Source organism: Doryrhamphus excisus, linkage group LG9 (genome assembly GCF_037039965.1).
Source record: "Doryrhamphus excisus strain RoL-2023G ecotype Guam linkage group LG9, RoL_Dexc_Guam_v1.1, whole genome shotgun sequence".
Lineage (NCBI taxonomy): Eukaryota > Metazoa > Chordata > Actinopteri > Syngnathiformes > Syngnathidae > Doryrhamphus > Doryrhamphus excisus.
The window spans coordinates 500,481-516,827 of record NC_136365.1 but is presented as its reverse complement, the minus strand read 5'-3'; the positions used below and the strand labels follow the sequence as shown (position 1 = coordinate 516,827).

The window sequence follows — 16,347 nt, the reverse complement described above, 5'->3', positions numbered from 1 at the left end:
ATGAGGAACAAAAATCCACTTTTATTATATACAATAAATCAATTCAGACTTAAAGGAGAAACTGGACTGAATATAGTAACCCTTGTATTAATAATAATAATGAATTTGGTCCATATACATTTGTGAGAACAATGTTGATTTTTACATTTCATTAATATTGTATTCATTACTTTACTTTTTTACTTTATAACTTTATGTGTTTGACCATCAGTAATGAATGTGGGCATCACTCACACAAATTAACACATTCATTATTCAAATTAATTAACATATTGTTATTAATGAAATAATTTGAAAATATAATTTTCATTTAATTGATCATGAATACATTTGGGCTGCTTAACTACAAAAAGCATAATAAAAACATCATATTATGAAATTATTATTATTATTATTAAAAGCCTGAGAATATATCAACTGCAGCCAAGCCAATGTACACTTTCATATGTACAGTATATAAAAAGCATCATTTAGAATACTTCTTCTTTCCATTGCATGGAAATAAATACTTGATTTTCAAAATGATATTTACAGATAATGTGTCTTGAGATGAAGTAGGATGGATGGATGGATGTTTTATATAATTCTATATACGTACACAGTCATTGTATTTTTCCTCCCCTCCCATGGCCATCGTATAGCTAGAATCCATTTTAAGGAACATGGCTTATTCATTCACTAATACTAATGAAATATGTGGAATATTTTGAATAATTAAAACTATGATGTTCATTATAATTGAAAAAATAATTAACAGGAAAATGTCAAAGCAGAGTGATCATACATTATGAATGCCGAGCCACTGAAAGTAAAACGATGGTGAGTGAGCACATTGAAGATGATTTTCCTGGTAAATGTATTCCACAATAATCAAAGAACATATATTCATATATTCAACATATGTTCATTGAAAATCATTGAAACCGTGATATTGAGGGAGTGATTTATTAGTATTTTTGCTATTGTGAAGAATACGTCATGTTAGGCTATCGATGGGAGTTTTAAGGCTAAACGCCCCTTAGTCATATTTTCCTAGCTTGCTTTATATAAATACAAGACATTAAAAATTTGATAACAGATGGAAAAAACTACATTTCTATGCTGATATTGAGCTGATAATTATCGGACATCCCCAATTTAAATGATCTCACAACAAGCACAATAGCAAATAATCAAATAGTAATCATAATAATAATAATAATATGAGCTACTGTTGGGGCCAAAACCCACCACAAGCGAGAACTCAACTCTGAACCTCCGATGTCACTTTCCTGTCTTCTCGTCATCTCTGCTCTCCACTACTAAGGTCCCGTTGGGAACATATTTACTGTGACGCACACCAACAGGTCTTAAATACGTAGCTTATTTACTCTGATTATGTGTACTACATATATTGGGTAATACCAGCAGAGTAAAGACATTTCAAGCCGCCATTACAATGCATTGATGAGACAATAGCCACAAAAACAAGGAATCTTGTGTCTGAAATGCCATATTTTCTATTTTATAGCTACTATATTGCGTAAGATGACTATAGGGGTGTTATTTCATGTCTAGAGTGCTCTAATCATTTAAAAAACTTTATTCAGAAGCTCAAAAGCACAAAAAATCAAATCCAATTTCATGGAGTCTGCAATAAATGAGGAAGGACTGCCAAATGTGCCAAAAATAAATAAATGCGTTTTAAGAACTAGAAATTATACGAATGGCTCAATTTGATGTTTTTCTTCTCCTCTTGAAGTCGTCAAGACTCAAACTAAAAAATGTGTTTCGTTGCTCGCCATCTCAGCGGATGGGCTCCTCAGAAAGCGACCGAGGCGGACTGCGGTTTGCCAGATGCAAAGACCGGTCATGTGGCGTCAGCCCCTTTCACTCCCAACAAGGACGGCAGAGCAGCTTCCAGTTCCACATCAGCGAACACATGTTAGCGCTGCAGGAATATCAAACACAAAAAGCGCTGCATGCCGCACTCCTTCACTGCAGCGCTTGTTTGGAAGTGAGCGTAGCTTTTATTGCGGCCGTATTTAAAAAGAGAAGTCACGTTGGGCTGTTTAACAAAGCGCTACGGGTGGAAGCCGTGGAAGCCGTCACTGTTTTTAATGTTGACTTTTCAATTCCAGGGTTTCCGCTACATGTCATTGATCACGGTGGCGCACCGCCACGGCAAAATAAAAGCCCACATATCTTAAAATTGAGTGGTTAGCGGGCACCTGTTATGCTTTCCACTTTTCCGACCTATAAATGTAGCTAATGTTGTATTCTTGTGTTAAACCATACCAAAGTTTCAGATAATGCGGTTTATCGGGAGAGGACGAAATCGGTATTTATTATCAACTCTTATAGAGTTAGCGCCACAAACCGGAACTCTTTCTGTGCACTCAGGAGTGTGACCATCCACACCTGGAGGCGGGCCGTGGGTGGAATACATTAAAACAGACCACAAAATCCAAAGAAGTACAACTGAATAGGTGCAGATTCTGGAAGAACTAGAAAGCTTTCTGAGCTGGTTTTCGTGCACTGCTCTATAGAAGTCCGCAACTCAATACAACGGGCCGAACAATGAGCATAATAGGTCACCTTTAAGTAATATATTGTATGAATGGTTGTATATGCTATATAGATACACAAGTAGCTTATTATTTATGTACATATTCACCACAATTAGTGACACAAAAATTGGAAGAACAAAAAAATGTGATGCGGGTATGTACTGCATATATTTGAGCTTGTATGTATACTTTTGACCAAGAGTACATTTTTTAAAATCCCAAATATATTCAAACATGTGCACCCAATTACAGTCTGTTTTAAAAAATACTGTAAGGCTTAATTATTCGACCCTGCAATAATTAAGGTCCCAGAATTAATATAAAAGTCATTCCCATGATGAGTGTATGTCAACTTTCTGCCCACAGTTGTGTGTGTGTGTGTTGTGTGTGTGTGTGTGTTGTGTGTGTGTTGTGTGTGATGAATTTCAGCACAAGTAATCATGATTTGGCGGTGTACTGTTCCAAATAAGGTAACAGCCGAGCCTTAAAACATTCCTCATGTGACTCCCGAATGAACCCAGTGCAGCCCACTATGGGACATTGACCCTCTGTTTCAGGGGGTTTTCGTGTGTGTGTGTGTGTGTGTGTGTGTGCATGTCTGCATGAAGTTGTGAGAGAAAGACCGCATGCAGGCTTCCTAATTCAGGATTTATTGGCCATTAGCAGAGGCTGAAAGTCATTAAAGTTCATTTTGCTCCTGGCTTGACATTTTATTAGGACAAATACAGGCTTTGGGTGTATGTGTGTATGTGTGTATGTGTATGTGTGTATGTGTATGTGTGTATTTGGGAGAATGTGTGTGAGGGAGTCTTGGCATCCTTTTGTATTCATCACCAAGTTTGCATGTGAATGCATTTGAGTGACATTTTATCAGGACAAATTTCTCCGCAGAGATTGATGCTATGATATATGAAAGCAGGAAAAAGCAGAAAAGATGGATCGCCAGATACCATCGCCATGGTGTGCAATACGTGGGTGGTAAAAAAAAAAAAAACCCTGATGAACAAACAAATGCAACAATACAAAGAGAAATGGTAATAAAATAAACATATTTTTAGAACTTTGTTTTCCAAAGGTATTTTTTAATTAAATAACAATATATTGGAATTTGATATTCACTTATTACACTAAACTCATCACACAGCAACTTAACACTCAAAAGGTATACCTGAGATATATGTAAACATGTACCAAAATGAGTTTGAAATAAAAATAACAACTCAACAAAGAAGTTTTTATTGCTTTGTGGCAAAGCAACACATTCATTGGTGCCTGTTGGGGTGCTGCAATGACGTCAGCCTACCTCTGGGCTCCTATAGCTCCAGCAGGTGGACATCATCAGCATAGCAGCACCATCCATCCATCTATTTTCTATGCCACTTGTGCTCCAATGAAATGCTTTGCTTATACACAAGGCATTGTGGGAAAACAAGTTTTTAATTTTAAACACATGTTGGTACATGCTCCCATATTATGAGGTATGCCTTTTGAGCGTTAATCTGCTGTGTGATGAGTTTAGTGTTATTTGTAAGATGTCACCGTGAGTCAGACTGTTATACTGAGTAATGACCTCCTATAATATCCAATGGATTAGCAAGCTCGTTGTGTACCATAGAATACGCAGTATTTGAAGCTATACGGTATACATTTATGCTAGCAGGAGGAAAGAGTAAGAAAGCAGCTGTTACTGCTTTCTTACTCTGCCTTAATAATAAAAGGTTTTATTTAAAAACTGCATTTTGTGTTGAGTTGTGTTGTCAGTGACTAATATTTCAATTTGTTTGATGATCTGAAACATTTAAGTTTGATAAACATTTCTTGTTGTCAACCTTTGTATTATTTTCAGTAAACCACTGGGCCGACGAGCAGAAGAAAACATGGCGAGGTGTCACTGGAGCAAAGTGATACAGGACGGCGTTAAGATGATGGTTGTGGAGCTGGAGAAGTTCATCGGGGGTGGATAAACAATCTGGGAATGAAATGGCGCTGATACGGGATACAAGTTCATGTCTGTAATGTTCCGGATTGAGATGAATTTGGATATTGACAGCTGTGCAGACCACAACAGCAAATGAGGACCAGGCCATGGCCTTTAATGTGAGTAGTGAAGTCTGAAGATTCATAAAACCAAAACTGTCGAGACATGATTCATAATCTGTATGTTAAAGTCACACTGTAATAATCCGCGAGGTGAGAGTGTGGACAAATGGGAGAGTAAAACTGTGAGGTCGTTTAGGAAATGATCGTGTGGCTTAGGAGGGCCGTAAACTGTGGCAATGATGTTCGCAGTGGGACCAGACAGTTGACATGCTATATATTCAAATATACCCAAGCCTGGGGGTAGTGGAATCGTCGAGTTGACCAAAATACCGCAAAATGCGCGGGGGTGCTGGAGCCTATCCCACCAGCCTATCCTGGACTGGTGGCCAGCCAATCCCAGGGCACATATAGACAAACAACCATTCACACTCACATTCATACCTATGGACAATTTGGAGTGGCTAATTAACCTAGCATGTTTTTGGAATGTGGGAGGAAACCGGAGTACCCGGAGAAAACCCACGCATGCACGGGGAGAACATGCAAACTCCACACAGAGATGGCCGAGGGGGGAATTGAACCCTGGTCTCCTAGCTGTGAGGTCTGCGTGCTAACCACTCGTCCGCCGTGCAGCCCATGTGCGTGTATAAAACTGTCAAAGTCTCATGGAATACCCAGGACACGCTGGAGAGACTGTCTCCCAACTGGCCGGGGAACGTGTCGGAATTCCCTGGGATGAGCTGGAAGAAGTGGACGAGGAGAGGGAAGCCTGGGCCTACTGGGCCTGATTGGACTGATGCCCCCGCGAGCCAACCTCGGATAAGCGGTAGAGGATGGATGGATGGACAACATCAACATCAAACTGTTCAGCTGTTTAAGCCACAACGACTCCCTATTGTCATGTTTCCAAAACATTTTTTCATAATTCCAGATTTGCCGCCACAACATTCCCATAGAAGATGAAATGACAATTTTTTACAAGTACTGGATTTCTCACATTTCTCAACCCACTCAATCCATTCCAACATAAAAACCTTCAGCTCGGTGAGGCCATTTTTCACATCCCAAAAGTTCCCACTTCAAATGATAACTAAAGTGTCAAAAATGCTACTCTCACTCACACACACACACACACACACACACACATTTGCCACAATTATAACCCCATCACTGCTGTCCCCTTTGGGGAATGGATTGGTCCCTCGTCATCGGCTGTCAGCCCTCGCTAATGGCCCCCTTCCCCTCACAAACACAGATCCCTTCCCTAAAATCTCACTGAGCTGTCAGCTAGCAGCACTGATATCTGTGTGTGTGTGTGTGTGTGTGTGTGTGTGTGTGTGTGCACGTTGCCTGAGGGCTTTGGCCTGCCCTGAAGGTAATATTAAGGATTATTATTATTGTAGTTATATTCCAGCAAATATAAAGTGGAAGTTTTGGAAGTTGAGATGGAACAGTAATGGAGAATAAGAACATGCCAGAGGAATTTTGAATTTGTCGTGTACTTGCTATTTACTGTACAACCAACTTGCTGGAATCTAAGTGCCGCACACTTCCTGAAGATATTTACTTCACTGCCATGAGAGACAATTTCATCAAGGAAATGACTGGAAGGAAAACCTATTGTACTTTTCATAGAATAAGATAAGATATGCCTTTATTTGTCCCTCAGAGGGGACATTTGCATGATGTTAATGAATGTTAAATGTCATTATTTAATGTTAATATACTTGAATTTACATGTTTTGCAAGAGATGCAACTTGATGTCAGGGACTCTTTAAGGACTGCATTTTATTCTATTTATGTTAAATACATATGATCCACTTCTGTTGTGCTCTATTTTATTGTTTAAAAGTGACTCTTTCTGCTCAATAAAGATCATTCAAAATGACACATTTTAGAGCCATCTGGTCCATATTTGCCTTTTGTTTATTGTTCATAAATGTGTTCTGACAGACGTCACTTGACACTTTCAGTTTATGCAACTTAGATAAAATCCACTATGATATATGACCAGAAGACATTTTTGACACATTGCTAGACAATTGTAGAGCTGTCAGGGAGAAAAGCAACATTCCATACTATCATTCATTCATACCTTCAGGCATTTTCAAAGTTCTCCACCAACATTTTGCCATTTCTTATCATGCCATTTTTTGACGCTCAACTTCTTCCACATTTCTGATTCAGACCATCCCGGCATCAAAATGTTTCATTCATTGGGACATTTCCATCATTGAAAATGACTGTTTTTGACTGTATTTTGGACTGTATGAAAATGACTGTATTTCTTACATTTCTCAAGCTATTCAAACCGTTCCAACATGAAAACATTCAGCTCTTTCAGGACGTTATGGCTTCACAAACACGTTTAAAAATAACAATGCAGTTTAGTGAACAATCACTAAAAGCTATTTATAGCATCAAATTCCCCACGGTCAGTCAAACTACAATCTTCCTTGAAACCCTGCAACTGTGTCATAAAGCAATGAAGACAATAAAACACTTCTCTAATTTGCTCTCAATCAAAAAAAAACTAATGGGAAGAGTGAGACCAGTAAGCACTTGGACATCCCAATAAAATAAAATAAATCATCTTTAAACCCTGGTGCAATTGCGACACCCTGTGGTACTATCCGGTACAGAAAGCTGACGCCTATTCAACTGAAGGTTGAAGTGCAAGCAAGTGAAGCACCAAAGCTGCATTAGGAAACCTCCAACTTTTTCATGGTGATTGTAATTATTCAAATGATTCGCTAGATGGCAGCATTTCCCTTGTTCGATATAAAAAAACGAATCTGTGACATTGTACGGTTCCAAACAAAATATCGATTTAAAGAGTTATCTTCTTGAAACCAAAAAGAATAAATGACCTTGGCTTTTGTTTTGAAGGCGCACTGTCCCTGTTCCGGTATAAAACAGGATGCCAGGCGCTCTCGGACCTTTATTGAGGAGACTATTCAATTATATTTGGACCGGATGTAAGTGTTTCTATATGAGCCGCTTTCCGCTCACAGCGGGATACCAGCACGCAGTCATTGGCTTGAAAAGACGTGAGCATACACGGACAAAGAAGACAAGAACACAAGAAGACAAGAAGACAAGAAGACAAGAAGACAAGAAGACCAAAAGAAGGCTGGAATTTATTCAAGACAAATGAGACAATTACGTCATCGGCACGAGAGGGGCGCGTGCACTCAGGGTTTGTTATAAGTGTTTTTTAATGATCGTTGGATTACAAAAACGTTGTTGGACTTAAAAAAATGCACCTTGTGGGAATAACTTTCTTCCTGGCGTACCTGCTTCACGCTGACTTGAGTTACTGCGAATATTCTGATGAGGATGAAGAGGAGCACATAGATGAGGCGGTAAGTTGGAAAAAAATTCCCAGTATTTGAGTCAACATCCATCTATACGGCTTGTCCTCACTAGTGTACGGGGGGGGGGTGCTGGAGCCTATCCCAGCTGACTTTGTGCGGGGTACACCCTGGACTGGTGGCCAGCCAATCCCAAACAATATTTGAGTTAACATAACACATACATGTACATGTATGTACCTCCTATGGATGAAAATACTGCAGTAAAGAGACAGTGTTGCGTATTTCATATGTATTGCAAATACTGTCAAGAAGCAAAAGTGAAAAAGTTTTTGTGTACATTTGTGTTGAAGTTCACACAAGTACACAAGTACAGAAGCCCCTGAGTGCATGTCCATCTCCAAATATCCATGAATGACAATATCTGCCTCTGTCTTGAAATGGTGACTTGCAGCTACTGTAGGTATTGCCATCACGTTCATCAATCACAATTTGGCCATTTTGAAACAAAATAGCGAGTAAGGAGTGTGATTTGGAGATGAAAGTAATTAGCATGTTACAGTCATGTTCATGTAAATCACTGAAGGCGTTCTCATGAGTTGTATACACACAGGAAGTGTTCAAAATCAATAATATATTTATAGATTTAATATATATAAATAGATTTTTCTTTACTGGATAGCGTATGCACACCACATTTCAGCCATTTCATCATTTATAATGTTTTTTTTGTTATAATGTTTTAACCCTAACAATACGACACGCACGCACACACACACACACACACACAAGCCTCACTTATGGACATTGTGGATGTCGGGCCCTCCTGACACTCATGGCTTCTGTTTCTGACAGTTTGAGGAGAAACATCCACGAGTGTCCTGCTCATATTTGGTTGGTTAGGCTTGGTCCAGCTGCTTTTTGGTGGGGGTTCTTCTCTGGTCTGTCCTCTGATATTTATACCTTTTTTGGTTTCAATTTAAGAGGAAACTTCAGTGTCTCCAGAAATGCCACTTACCCATATGTCAGTTAGTTATATGATGATTGGTGGAAAGGCCAAAAAATGCATATCAATTGTGGAAATATGGGCCATTATTTAATTATTTAGTATAAATAAATATAATACACAGTTAGAATTCGTACAGTTTTTGCATGTTTATGTTGTTTGTTTCAAGTGCAGATCTGTCCCACTTTGTTTGGTGGTCCTTGAACATACCATCGGTTACCAAGCACTCCCTAACACATTGTAATTACATTTTTAGTTTTTTTTTTACCTCTGCTGACTCAAGACTTGAAATACGATATGTTGTCTCTTTGTTTCAGGACTCCCCAGCATTGCCAGACATGGAACAGAGGTTGCGCTCAGCATCCAGTGTTGATGAACTGATGCGTCTCATGTACCCTTTATACTGGGCTGCTCTGAAGTGTAGATCGAAACTACCGTTTGCTGCTACGTCCAAACTGTCTCCTCGCCTGAGCCCAGAAACTGACCAGACAACCTTTGCTGCTGCGTACCTCAACTTGGATGTTCTGAAAAGTAGGTTTTGGGGTTGCTGTTCTGCTTGGGCCTTTGTCCAGCACGGATGACGTAACCTGGAAAAAAAACATTTCATCTGAGCAAGGAATAATCAAGTTCACATATAAGGCGCATCGTAGATTTTTGAGAAAATGAAAGACTTTTAAGTGTGCCGTTTCGTGTGGAAAATGCAGTACAGTTCCCATGATGCTTAGAGTGCACTACTAGGAATTAGGTCCACAGTACAATAAAATCAGCACAGGATCAAATTATTAAAATTATTTTCCCCATTGTTTACCTTACTAATCATGTGAGGGAGATTAAGGATACGGATATGCATATTGTATATTACGTTAAAAAAGCAAAGATCGACTGTAGATTGTAATGCGTGGCCGAGAACATATGTGACCTTGTAGCACTAGGTCACATGATCCCAGGGGAGACGCTGGAATAGGCAAATTAACCACAGCAGCAACATAGTTGGAGCCAAATTAACTTGTGAAGAAAACCAGGGTTTATTTTATTTTTTCTAAATGTATATTAGTATTTATACTCTGGATATTTGAGTGAGGGCCGACCCCTCCCCCCCAGAGCCAGCCATTGATGAACTGGATACTTTGTGTGTGCAGGTATAGAGTCAGAGTGGAGAAAAACCCAGTGCATACCCAGGGAAGTGTGTGTCGACGTGGGCAGGGAGTTTGGTGCACCCACCAACATCTTCTATAAACCACCATGTGTGTCCGTCTACAGATGTGGAGGATGCTGCCACTCAGAGGACAAACAATGCAGGAATATCTCCACTGGTTACCTCAGCAAATCTGTGAGTAACTGTTCAAATTCTAGGCTGAAAGGGAAATATCTACTAGCAGTTCTTTGTATTGCACATCCATGTTGCCAAACTTCATCTGATACACAATATAGACACAAATAGAGCCACATCTCTCCCACCTGTAATGGACGCTGGTAAAGAGTGGTCTTCGTTAATGAGGTCATGTTATAAGAGGGTATCATGTGTGTTTTATGTGGCGGCGTATTTGTATAATTCTTTGCCTAAATGATCTTTTTCATATTGCAGATTTTTGAGATCACAGTACCTGTCAGCCAAGGCACCAAGCCTGTAACCATCAGTGTGGCCAATCACACGCAGTGCAGGTGTTTGTCCAAACTGGACATGTACAAACACGTCCACAGCATCATCAGGAGAGCCGTGCCCCAGTAAGTACTACACCATGATTTCACATCGGGGGGTACACCTACAGCAAAAAGTTCTGTGTTTGGTCCCAATAGAGTTTATAGATTGGAAAGCGTGTTTGTAAGGAACATACTTTTGTGGGATGGGCAGCACACGTAAATCATGCGTGGGTTTTCTCCGGGTACTCCGCTTTCCTCCCACATTCCAAAAACATGCTAGGTTAATTAGCCACTTCAAATTGTCCATAGGTATGAATGTGAGTGTGAATGGTTGTTTGTCTATATGTGCCCTGGGATTGGCTGGCCACCAGTCCAGGGTGTACCCCGCCTCTCGCCTGAAGACAGCTGGGATAGGCTCCAGCACCCCCCCCCCCCCCCCCGTGACCCTCGTGAGGAAAAGCGGTAGAAAATGAAGGAATGAATTTACTTTTAATCCAATAACAAAGATATGTACATTTTCACGTCACACCAAGCCCATCCATGTAGAACAGGGGTCGGGAACCTTTTTGGCGAAGAGAAGAGAGCCATGAAGGCCAGATATTTTAAAATGTGTATCTGTGAGAGCCATATACATTTTTAAACATTGAATGCAATAAAATGTGTGCATTTTTATGTAAGACCAACAGTTTTAGATAATGGGTTCTAATTATGTAGACCAGGCACACTACCCCACGCCAATGGGGTGTGGCCAGCACACTTTCGTGAGCAGCGAAGTGTCTAATAATAAATAATACTTGTTGCCATTAATACAACTTCTGCTGCTGCATAGTTTTGCACCATACTCCGTATATTTCATTCTTTTGGCCATCTTCGCCAGAAGGCTTGGTTCTGCAGCTTTAGCTAGGTGACTATTTGACTAAAGGAGAAAAGTTTATATTTACATGTTGACATCTCAATGACCGAGGTAGACTAACGCATTACCCAGTAATAATCGAGTTTTGGTGTTTGACCTGGAAAATATCAGGAAAGATGGATATGGTCGGCCGTATTGCAGCAGAAAATAGATGGACAAATTAAAATGCATTAAAAAGTTTTTGATTTTTAATATTATTTTTAACAGTCATTTCTGTGATGTTTACTTTAATATCTTAGCAAAAATACATTTTTATTGTGGTAAGAAATGCTTGAGAGCCAGATACAGTCATCAAAAGAGCCCTACCTGGCTCCCGAGCCATAGGTTCTCTACCTCTGATGTAGACCATCAAGCCCACCAGAGGTGGTCACGGAATTACACAAGGAGACCCGCGATCCAATGTTTTATCATTCATCACAGGACTACCCAGCATGCCCTGCGGGCACTTGTTATACGTTATGTTTAGACCTTAGTAGTTGTTAATTAACATAGTATAATCTTGTAGTAGGTGATTTTTTCAAAACAGTTTAAATGTTTGTTGAAGGTGCCCAATAGCCAATCAGGCGTGTGCCCAAGATCAAGATTGGAGCAGCAGACGGTGTCGATGTGTCAACACGGCAAACAATCATAGTCCATCATCGTCCCTTCTGAGATCGCCCCAAGAACTCGGTGAGCTTTTGCACGTTTTCTAATCAAGATGCTATGTTTACTTTCTGTGGTCTCATCTAATAAAATGTGTGGAATCCTGACTGAAAGTCTCAGTTGTTACGATAATGGATGAGTTGAATGATGGTAAATGGAATTGACATATACATGTACGTATGCATGTGTGCTGTCTCTCTGAGCCACACAGGCTGGATGACAAGAGGGTTCACTCTGCATCGGTCTGTGTGCATTGCTTCTATAAGTGGAATGAACGGAGAGAGTGGGCTGTCATCGCTAGCATAGCTGCTACCCTAGCTGCATGAGCTAGCATACGCTAACATGAATGACAGTTATATAAATACATCTGTCCATCTCTCCAGACATATTCCCAGCTGATGTGTGTGGCCCGCATAAGGAACTGCATGTGGAAACCTGTCAGTGTGTATGTCGGCGCACAGATCCGACTCCAGACTGCGGCGCTCACCGTCACTTTGACCGCAGTGCTTGCCAGTGTGTGTGCAACACGGCGCCGACCCACCCGTGCCCCCAGAACCACGTATACAACAAGGAGACCTGCCAGTGCACATGCAGTAAGACCTGTCCAAAGCACCAGCCACTCGACAAGACTAAGTGCTCCTGCGAATGTAACCAGTCCCCCACTAAGTGTTTTCTAAAAGGGCGGAGGTTTCATTATGCTACTTGCAGGTAAGATGACAAAGCAAAATAACAAAATAACATTATTAGACATTTTTGTGACACAATGTGACAGTCATTGTCTACTTACTTCACAAGTCTTTAAATGATCTAAATCAGATGTAGGAATACAAGACTGAGAAAAGACAACATCATATCTGTTTTTTCTTAGGTAAGCATGTCTGAAACAAATAAATCACACCACACCATACCATACCATACCTGGGGTTGGACATCAACATCTCCAGGACCAACAGTGTGGTTCTCCTGGGATTTTTTACAGTTTTTTTATTTCAATTCCTGCATTTGGTTTACTTGTAACAAAATAAGGGTTTCATCAAGGGTGTCAATAATATATTATTTATACTTATATAAATACTCAATATATTTATTTATATGATATATATTTGTCATTTTATGAGATTTTCAAATGTAAACATCATCTGTGTAAGTGTACTTCTGTAAAAAGAAACATCATGACATTTATATTGAAGTTGAATACATTGGTATTTATATGCTGGTTTAAAATAGCCATTCAAAACATTAATTTGATTTTAAAATGTCAGAATTGTGATTAGCACCATCATTAAAACCATAAAACTTTAAAGCATCAGAATCGAAAATGGTTTGGAACTGGAATGGGAGCGGGCAATCTTCATTCATTTTCCACCGCTTATCCTCACGAGGGTCGCGGGGGTGCTGGAGCCTATCCCAGCTGTCTTGGGGCGAGAGGCGGGGTACACCCTGGACTCTGAATCATTCCAATTGAAAGCATGGCCAACCCTTACCATACCATACCACACCATAACATACCATACCACCACACAACTCCATTCCATACCATTCAATGACGTGTGTGAGGAAAATTAGTCTCCATTTTTTTAGTCTCAAAGTGTTTGAGTACTAGAGGATATCACTCAGTTAAAACTGCAGAGTGTAATAGAAGATTTGGCTGTGCTAATGACCTTTCCTACCTGCCACTTAACTATTTCCTGTCCCAGCACAGGAGAAAAAAACAATACACACACACACATACACACACACACATATCCGTCCAATGTGAGCCTGTTTACAAAGTGATTTATGTGAATCAGTAGAACTGACTACTTTAGTGTTTTTCAAGTGTACTTGAGTATCATGAGGGGGGTCCAGGTTCATTTGCACAATCCACATTGAAACATAACACACGACAGAGAAAAGGGAAATGTATTGCTGGCTTGAGGGGGGGTCCACGCCACTTCTGGTCACCTCAATATGCCCACTGTTGTGGTGCCACCAGCTAAAGCAGATGTTAGAATATTGTCCAGGTTTAGAGCTGAATTTGATGGCACTATTGGAGAGAACCTGACCGGAAAGAACAGAAATATAATAATAGTTGTCTCATTTTTCTCCTTGCTGACAGTTGTATCAGGCCTCCATGTGAAGTCAGGAGACGAAGGTGTGAAGCCGGCTTTTTCTTCAGCGAAGAAGTGTGCCGCTGTGTACCGTCCCACTGGAGACGAGTGGACTGACCCCCACCTTGTAGAACACCTAAAGCTGCTGATGGAAGACAGACCAGGTCATCTTGTCCCGTGGACTGCAATGGCAGCAGTTGACTTGGATGAAAGTGAGTAAGAGCCCGTCCGCACTGCGGCGTTTTTGACTTGCACGCTACTTTTGTCAACCGATGGCAACTCAGCGGCTGCCTCTTTGTCCTCTGGAGTTGGCTTGGATGAGCCGATAATCATCATATTATTGGGACTTCTACAGCAAAATCAGCCAGCTTTTGGCAACTGTGATGAGCAGCTAAGGATCTTGGATGACAAGTTCTACCAGATGCTTCAAAACCAGACGCTAACTAGGCGTGCCACCACACCCGCTGTCCCTAACTAAGACAGACCTGCTTCTCAAATCCTCAACAAATAACAGATTTTGCTCTCATCTCTGTAATCCTTATGACATTAAGATGGATATCAATATAAACAAATGGCCGCCTCCACCTTAACTTATCTTTAGTTATATTATCTTTATTTATTTCTAATACAATAGGCAGCATTTTTGTATTTTAATCTAAATTGAATGTAATTACAGAATAAATGAATAAACCATGATACTGATACAGTGGAGGAAATAAGTATTTGATCCCCTGCTTTGTAAGTTTACCCCCTTTCCAACGACACGAACAATACATAATACGTGTGGAAACGTTCATTAAAAGCTCTAAGTTCCTTTGTTTTTGATGAAGTGATGTAAGTATTTGATCCCCTACCAACTAGCAAGCATTCTGGCCGCCACTCCAACTCTCAACTCATTTTGTGGATAACAGACCCCATTCACAGAAACACTGGCTTTCATTCAAACTCTCCACCAGCCGGGCAAGACCAAAGATCTTTCCAAGAAGTAGTCATTCATAAATTGAAGAAATCACCGTGGCTCTGGAGCTCAATGCAAGACTTCAGCTGGTGGGGTAAGGACGGTTGGGAGGCAAACGAGGGACCAGCCCAAATTCCAAGCAAGGAGCTGATCAATGACGTCTGGAATGGCCGACGTTGACGTTGACGTTGATGAATGACGTTTGGAGGAAGGGAAACGTGGCTACGAGCCCAACAAGCCCGTCCATACTGGCAAACACGGAGGTGGAAACGCATTGTTTCTCTGACAAAAACCCTTCCGGAGTTGTTGAGACGACAAGAAACGTCTGACCTCCGTGACCTCTGACCTCTCCACCAAGTACTTATGCTTTCCTTTGGGGTGAAATCAAATCAATCCATTTTTTTAACAATGTCTCTGTAGCAAAAAACCTATCATAAAATATTATGGACAGGAACACAAAAACTTATTTTGTTTATCCACATTTTATATCATTACAGAATAAATAATGAAGCCAGTATATTTATGTAATGTATTGCACTACAAATATATTTATAAAGACTTGTTTTGGATAGAGTGATGACATCACGGAATTCATGTAATACAGCAAATACTGCACAGAATATTTTGATGAGATTTTTTGTATTGTATTTCTAGCCTCAAATAGCTCATAGGAAAGGTTTGACTGACAGTGTTTGAAAAATCTCCATCCCCGTTATTACCTATATGTTTTTGCCAATGTTTATATTTTTGTTTGTTTGTGTTCAAAATAACTTGAAATGTTCTCAATGGATTTGGATGAAATTTTCAGAAATTCATTGGAATTTCATGGACTTACGTCGTCTCAATTGTCTTGTAAGAAATGGATGGAATAATTTATTGAAGGATGTTTTAACTTCTGTAGATTGCCACATTTTGCCTGATTAAAAAGTTATGATAAAACACTTTTTTGCTCTGCATTTTATTATTATTATTATTATTATTATTATTATCAGCGATGCTCGATCTGGAAGGAATTCAACTTCTGTCCAAGCTGATCGTAAGTGATGCCCAAAGGAGGACTTGGGGTTAGGGAGGTCATGTTTGGAGTTTGGGGTTAACTCAGAGATGTCCAAACATTTTCCATGGAGGTCCGCACACTGAAAAATGAAAGGAGGCCACTTTGATATTTTGTAAACCACCCAATGTAGTTATAC

At 40.1% G+C, this 16,347-nt stretch overlaps 1 protein-coding gene across 2 annotated transcripts; it reads left to right on the top strand.

Annotated features, from left to right (window-relative positions):
• The first annotated feature begins 7,542 nt into the window (after window positions 1-7,542).
• Window positions 7,543-16,080, top strand: vegfc (vascular endothelial growth factor c). 2 transcript variants are annotated; one of them, XM_058074549.2, is made up of 8 exons: window positions 7,543-7,955; window positions 9,228-9,441; window positions 10,050-10,089; window positions 10,171-10,240; window positions 10,496-10,635; window positions 12,009-12,133; window positions 12,490-12,814; window positions 14,205-16,080. In XM_058074549.2, the coding sequence occupies exons 1-8, from the start codon at window positions 7,851-7,853 to the stop codon at window positions 14,311-14,313; spliced, it is 1,128 nt and encodes a 375-aa protein (XP_057930532.2). In that variant the 5' UTR covers window positions 7,543-7,850; the 3' UTR covers window positions 14,314-16,080. The 2 variants fall into 2 exon arrangements, with proteins under 2 accessions (XP_057930532.2, XP_057930531.2); XM_058074548.2 differs by having other exon boundaries at window positions 10,050-10,240.
• The last annotated feature ends 267 nt before the right edge of the window (window positions 16,081-16,347 follow it).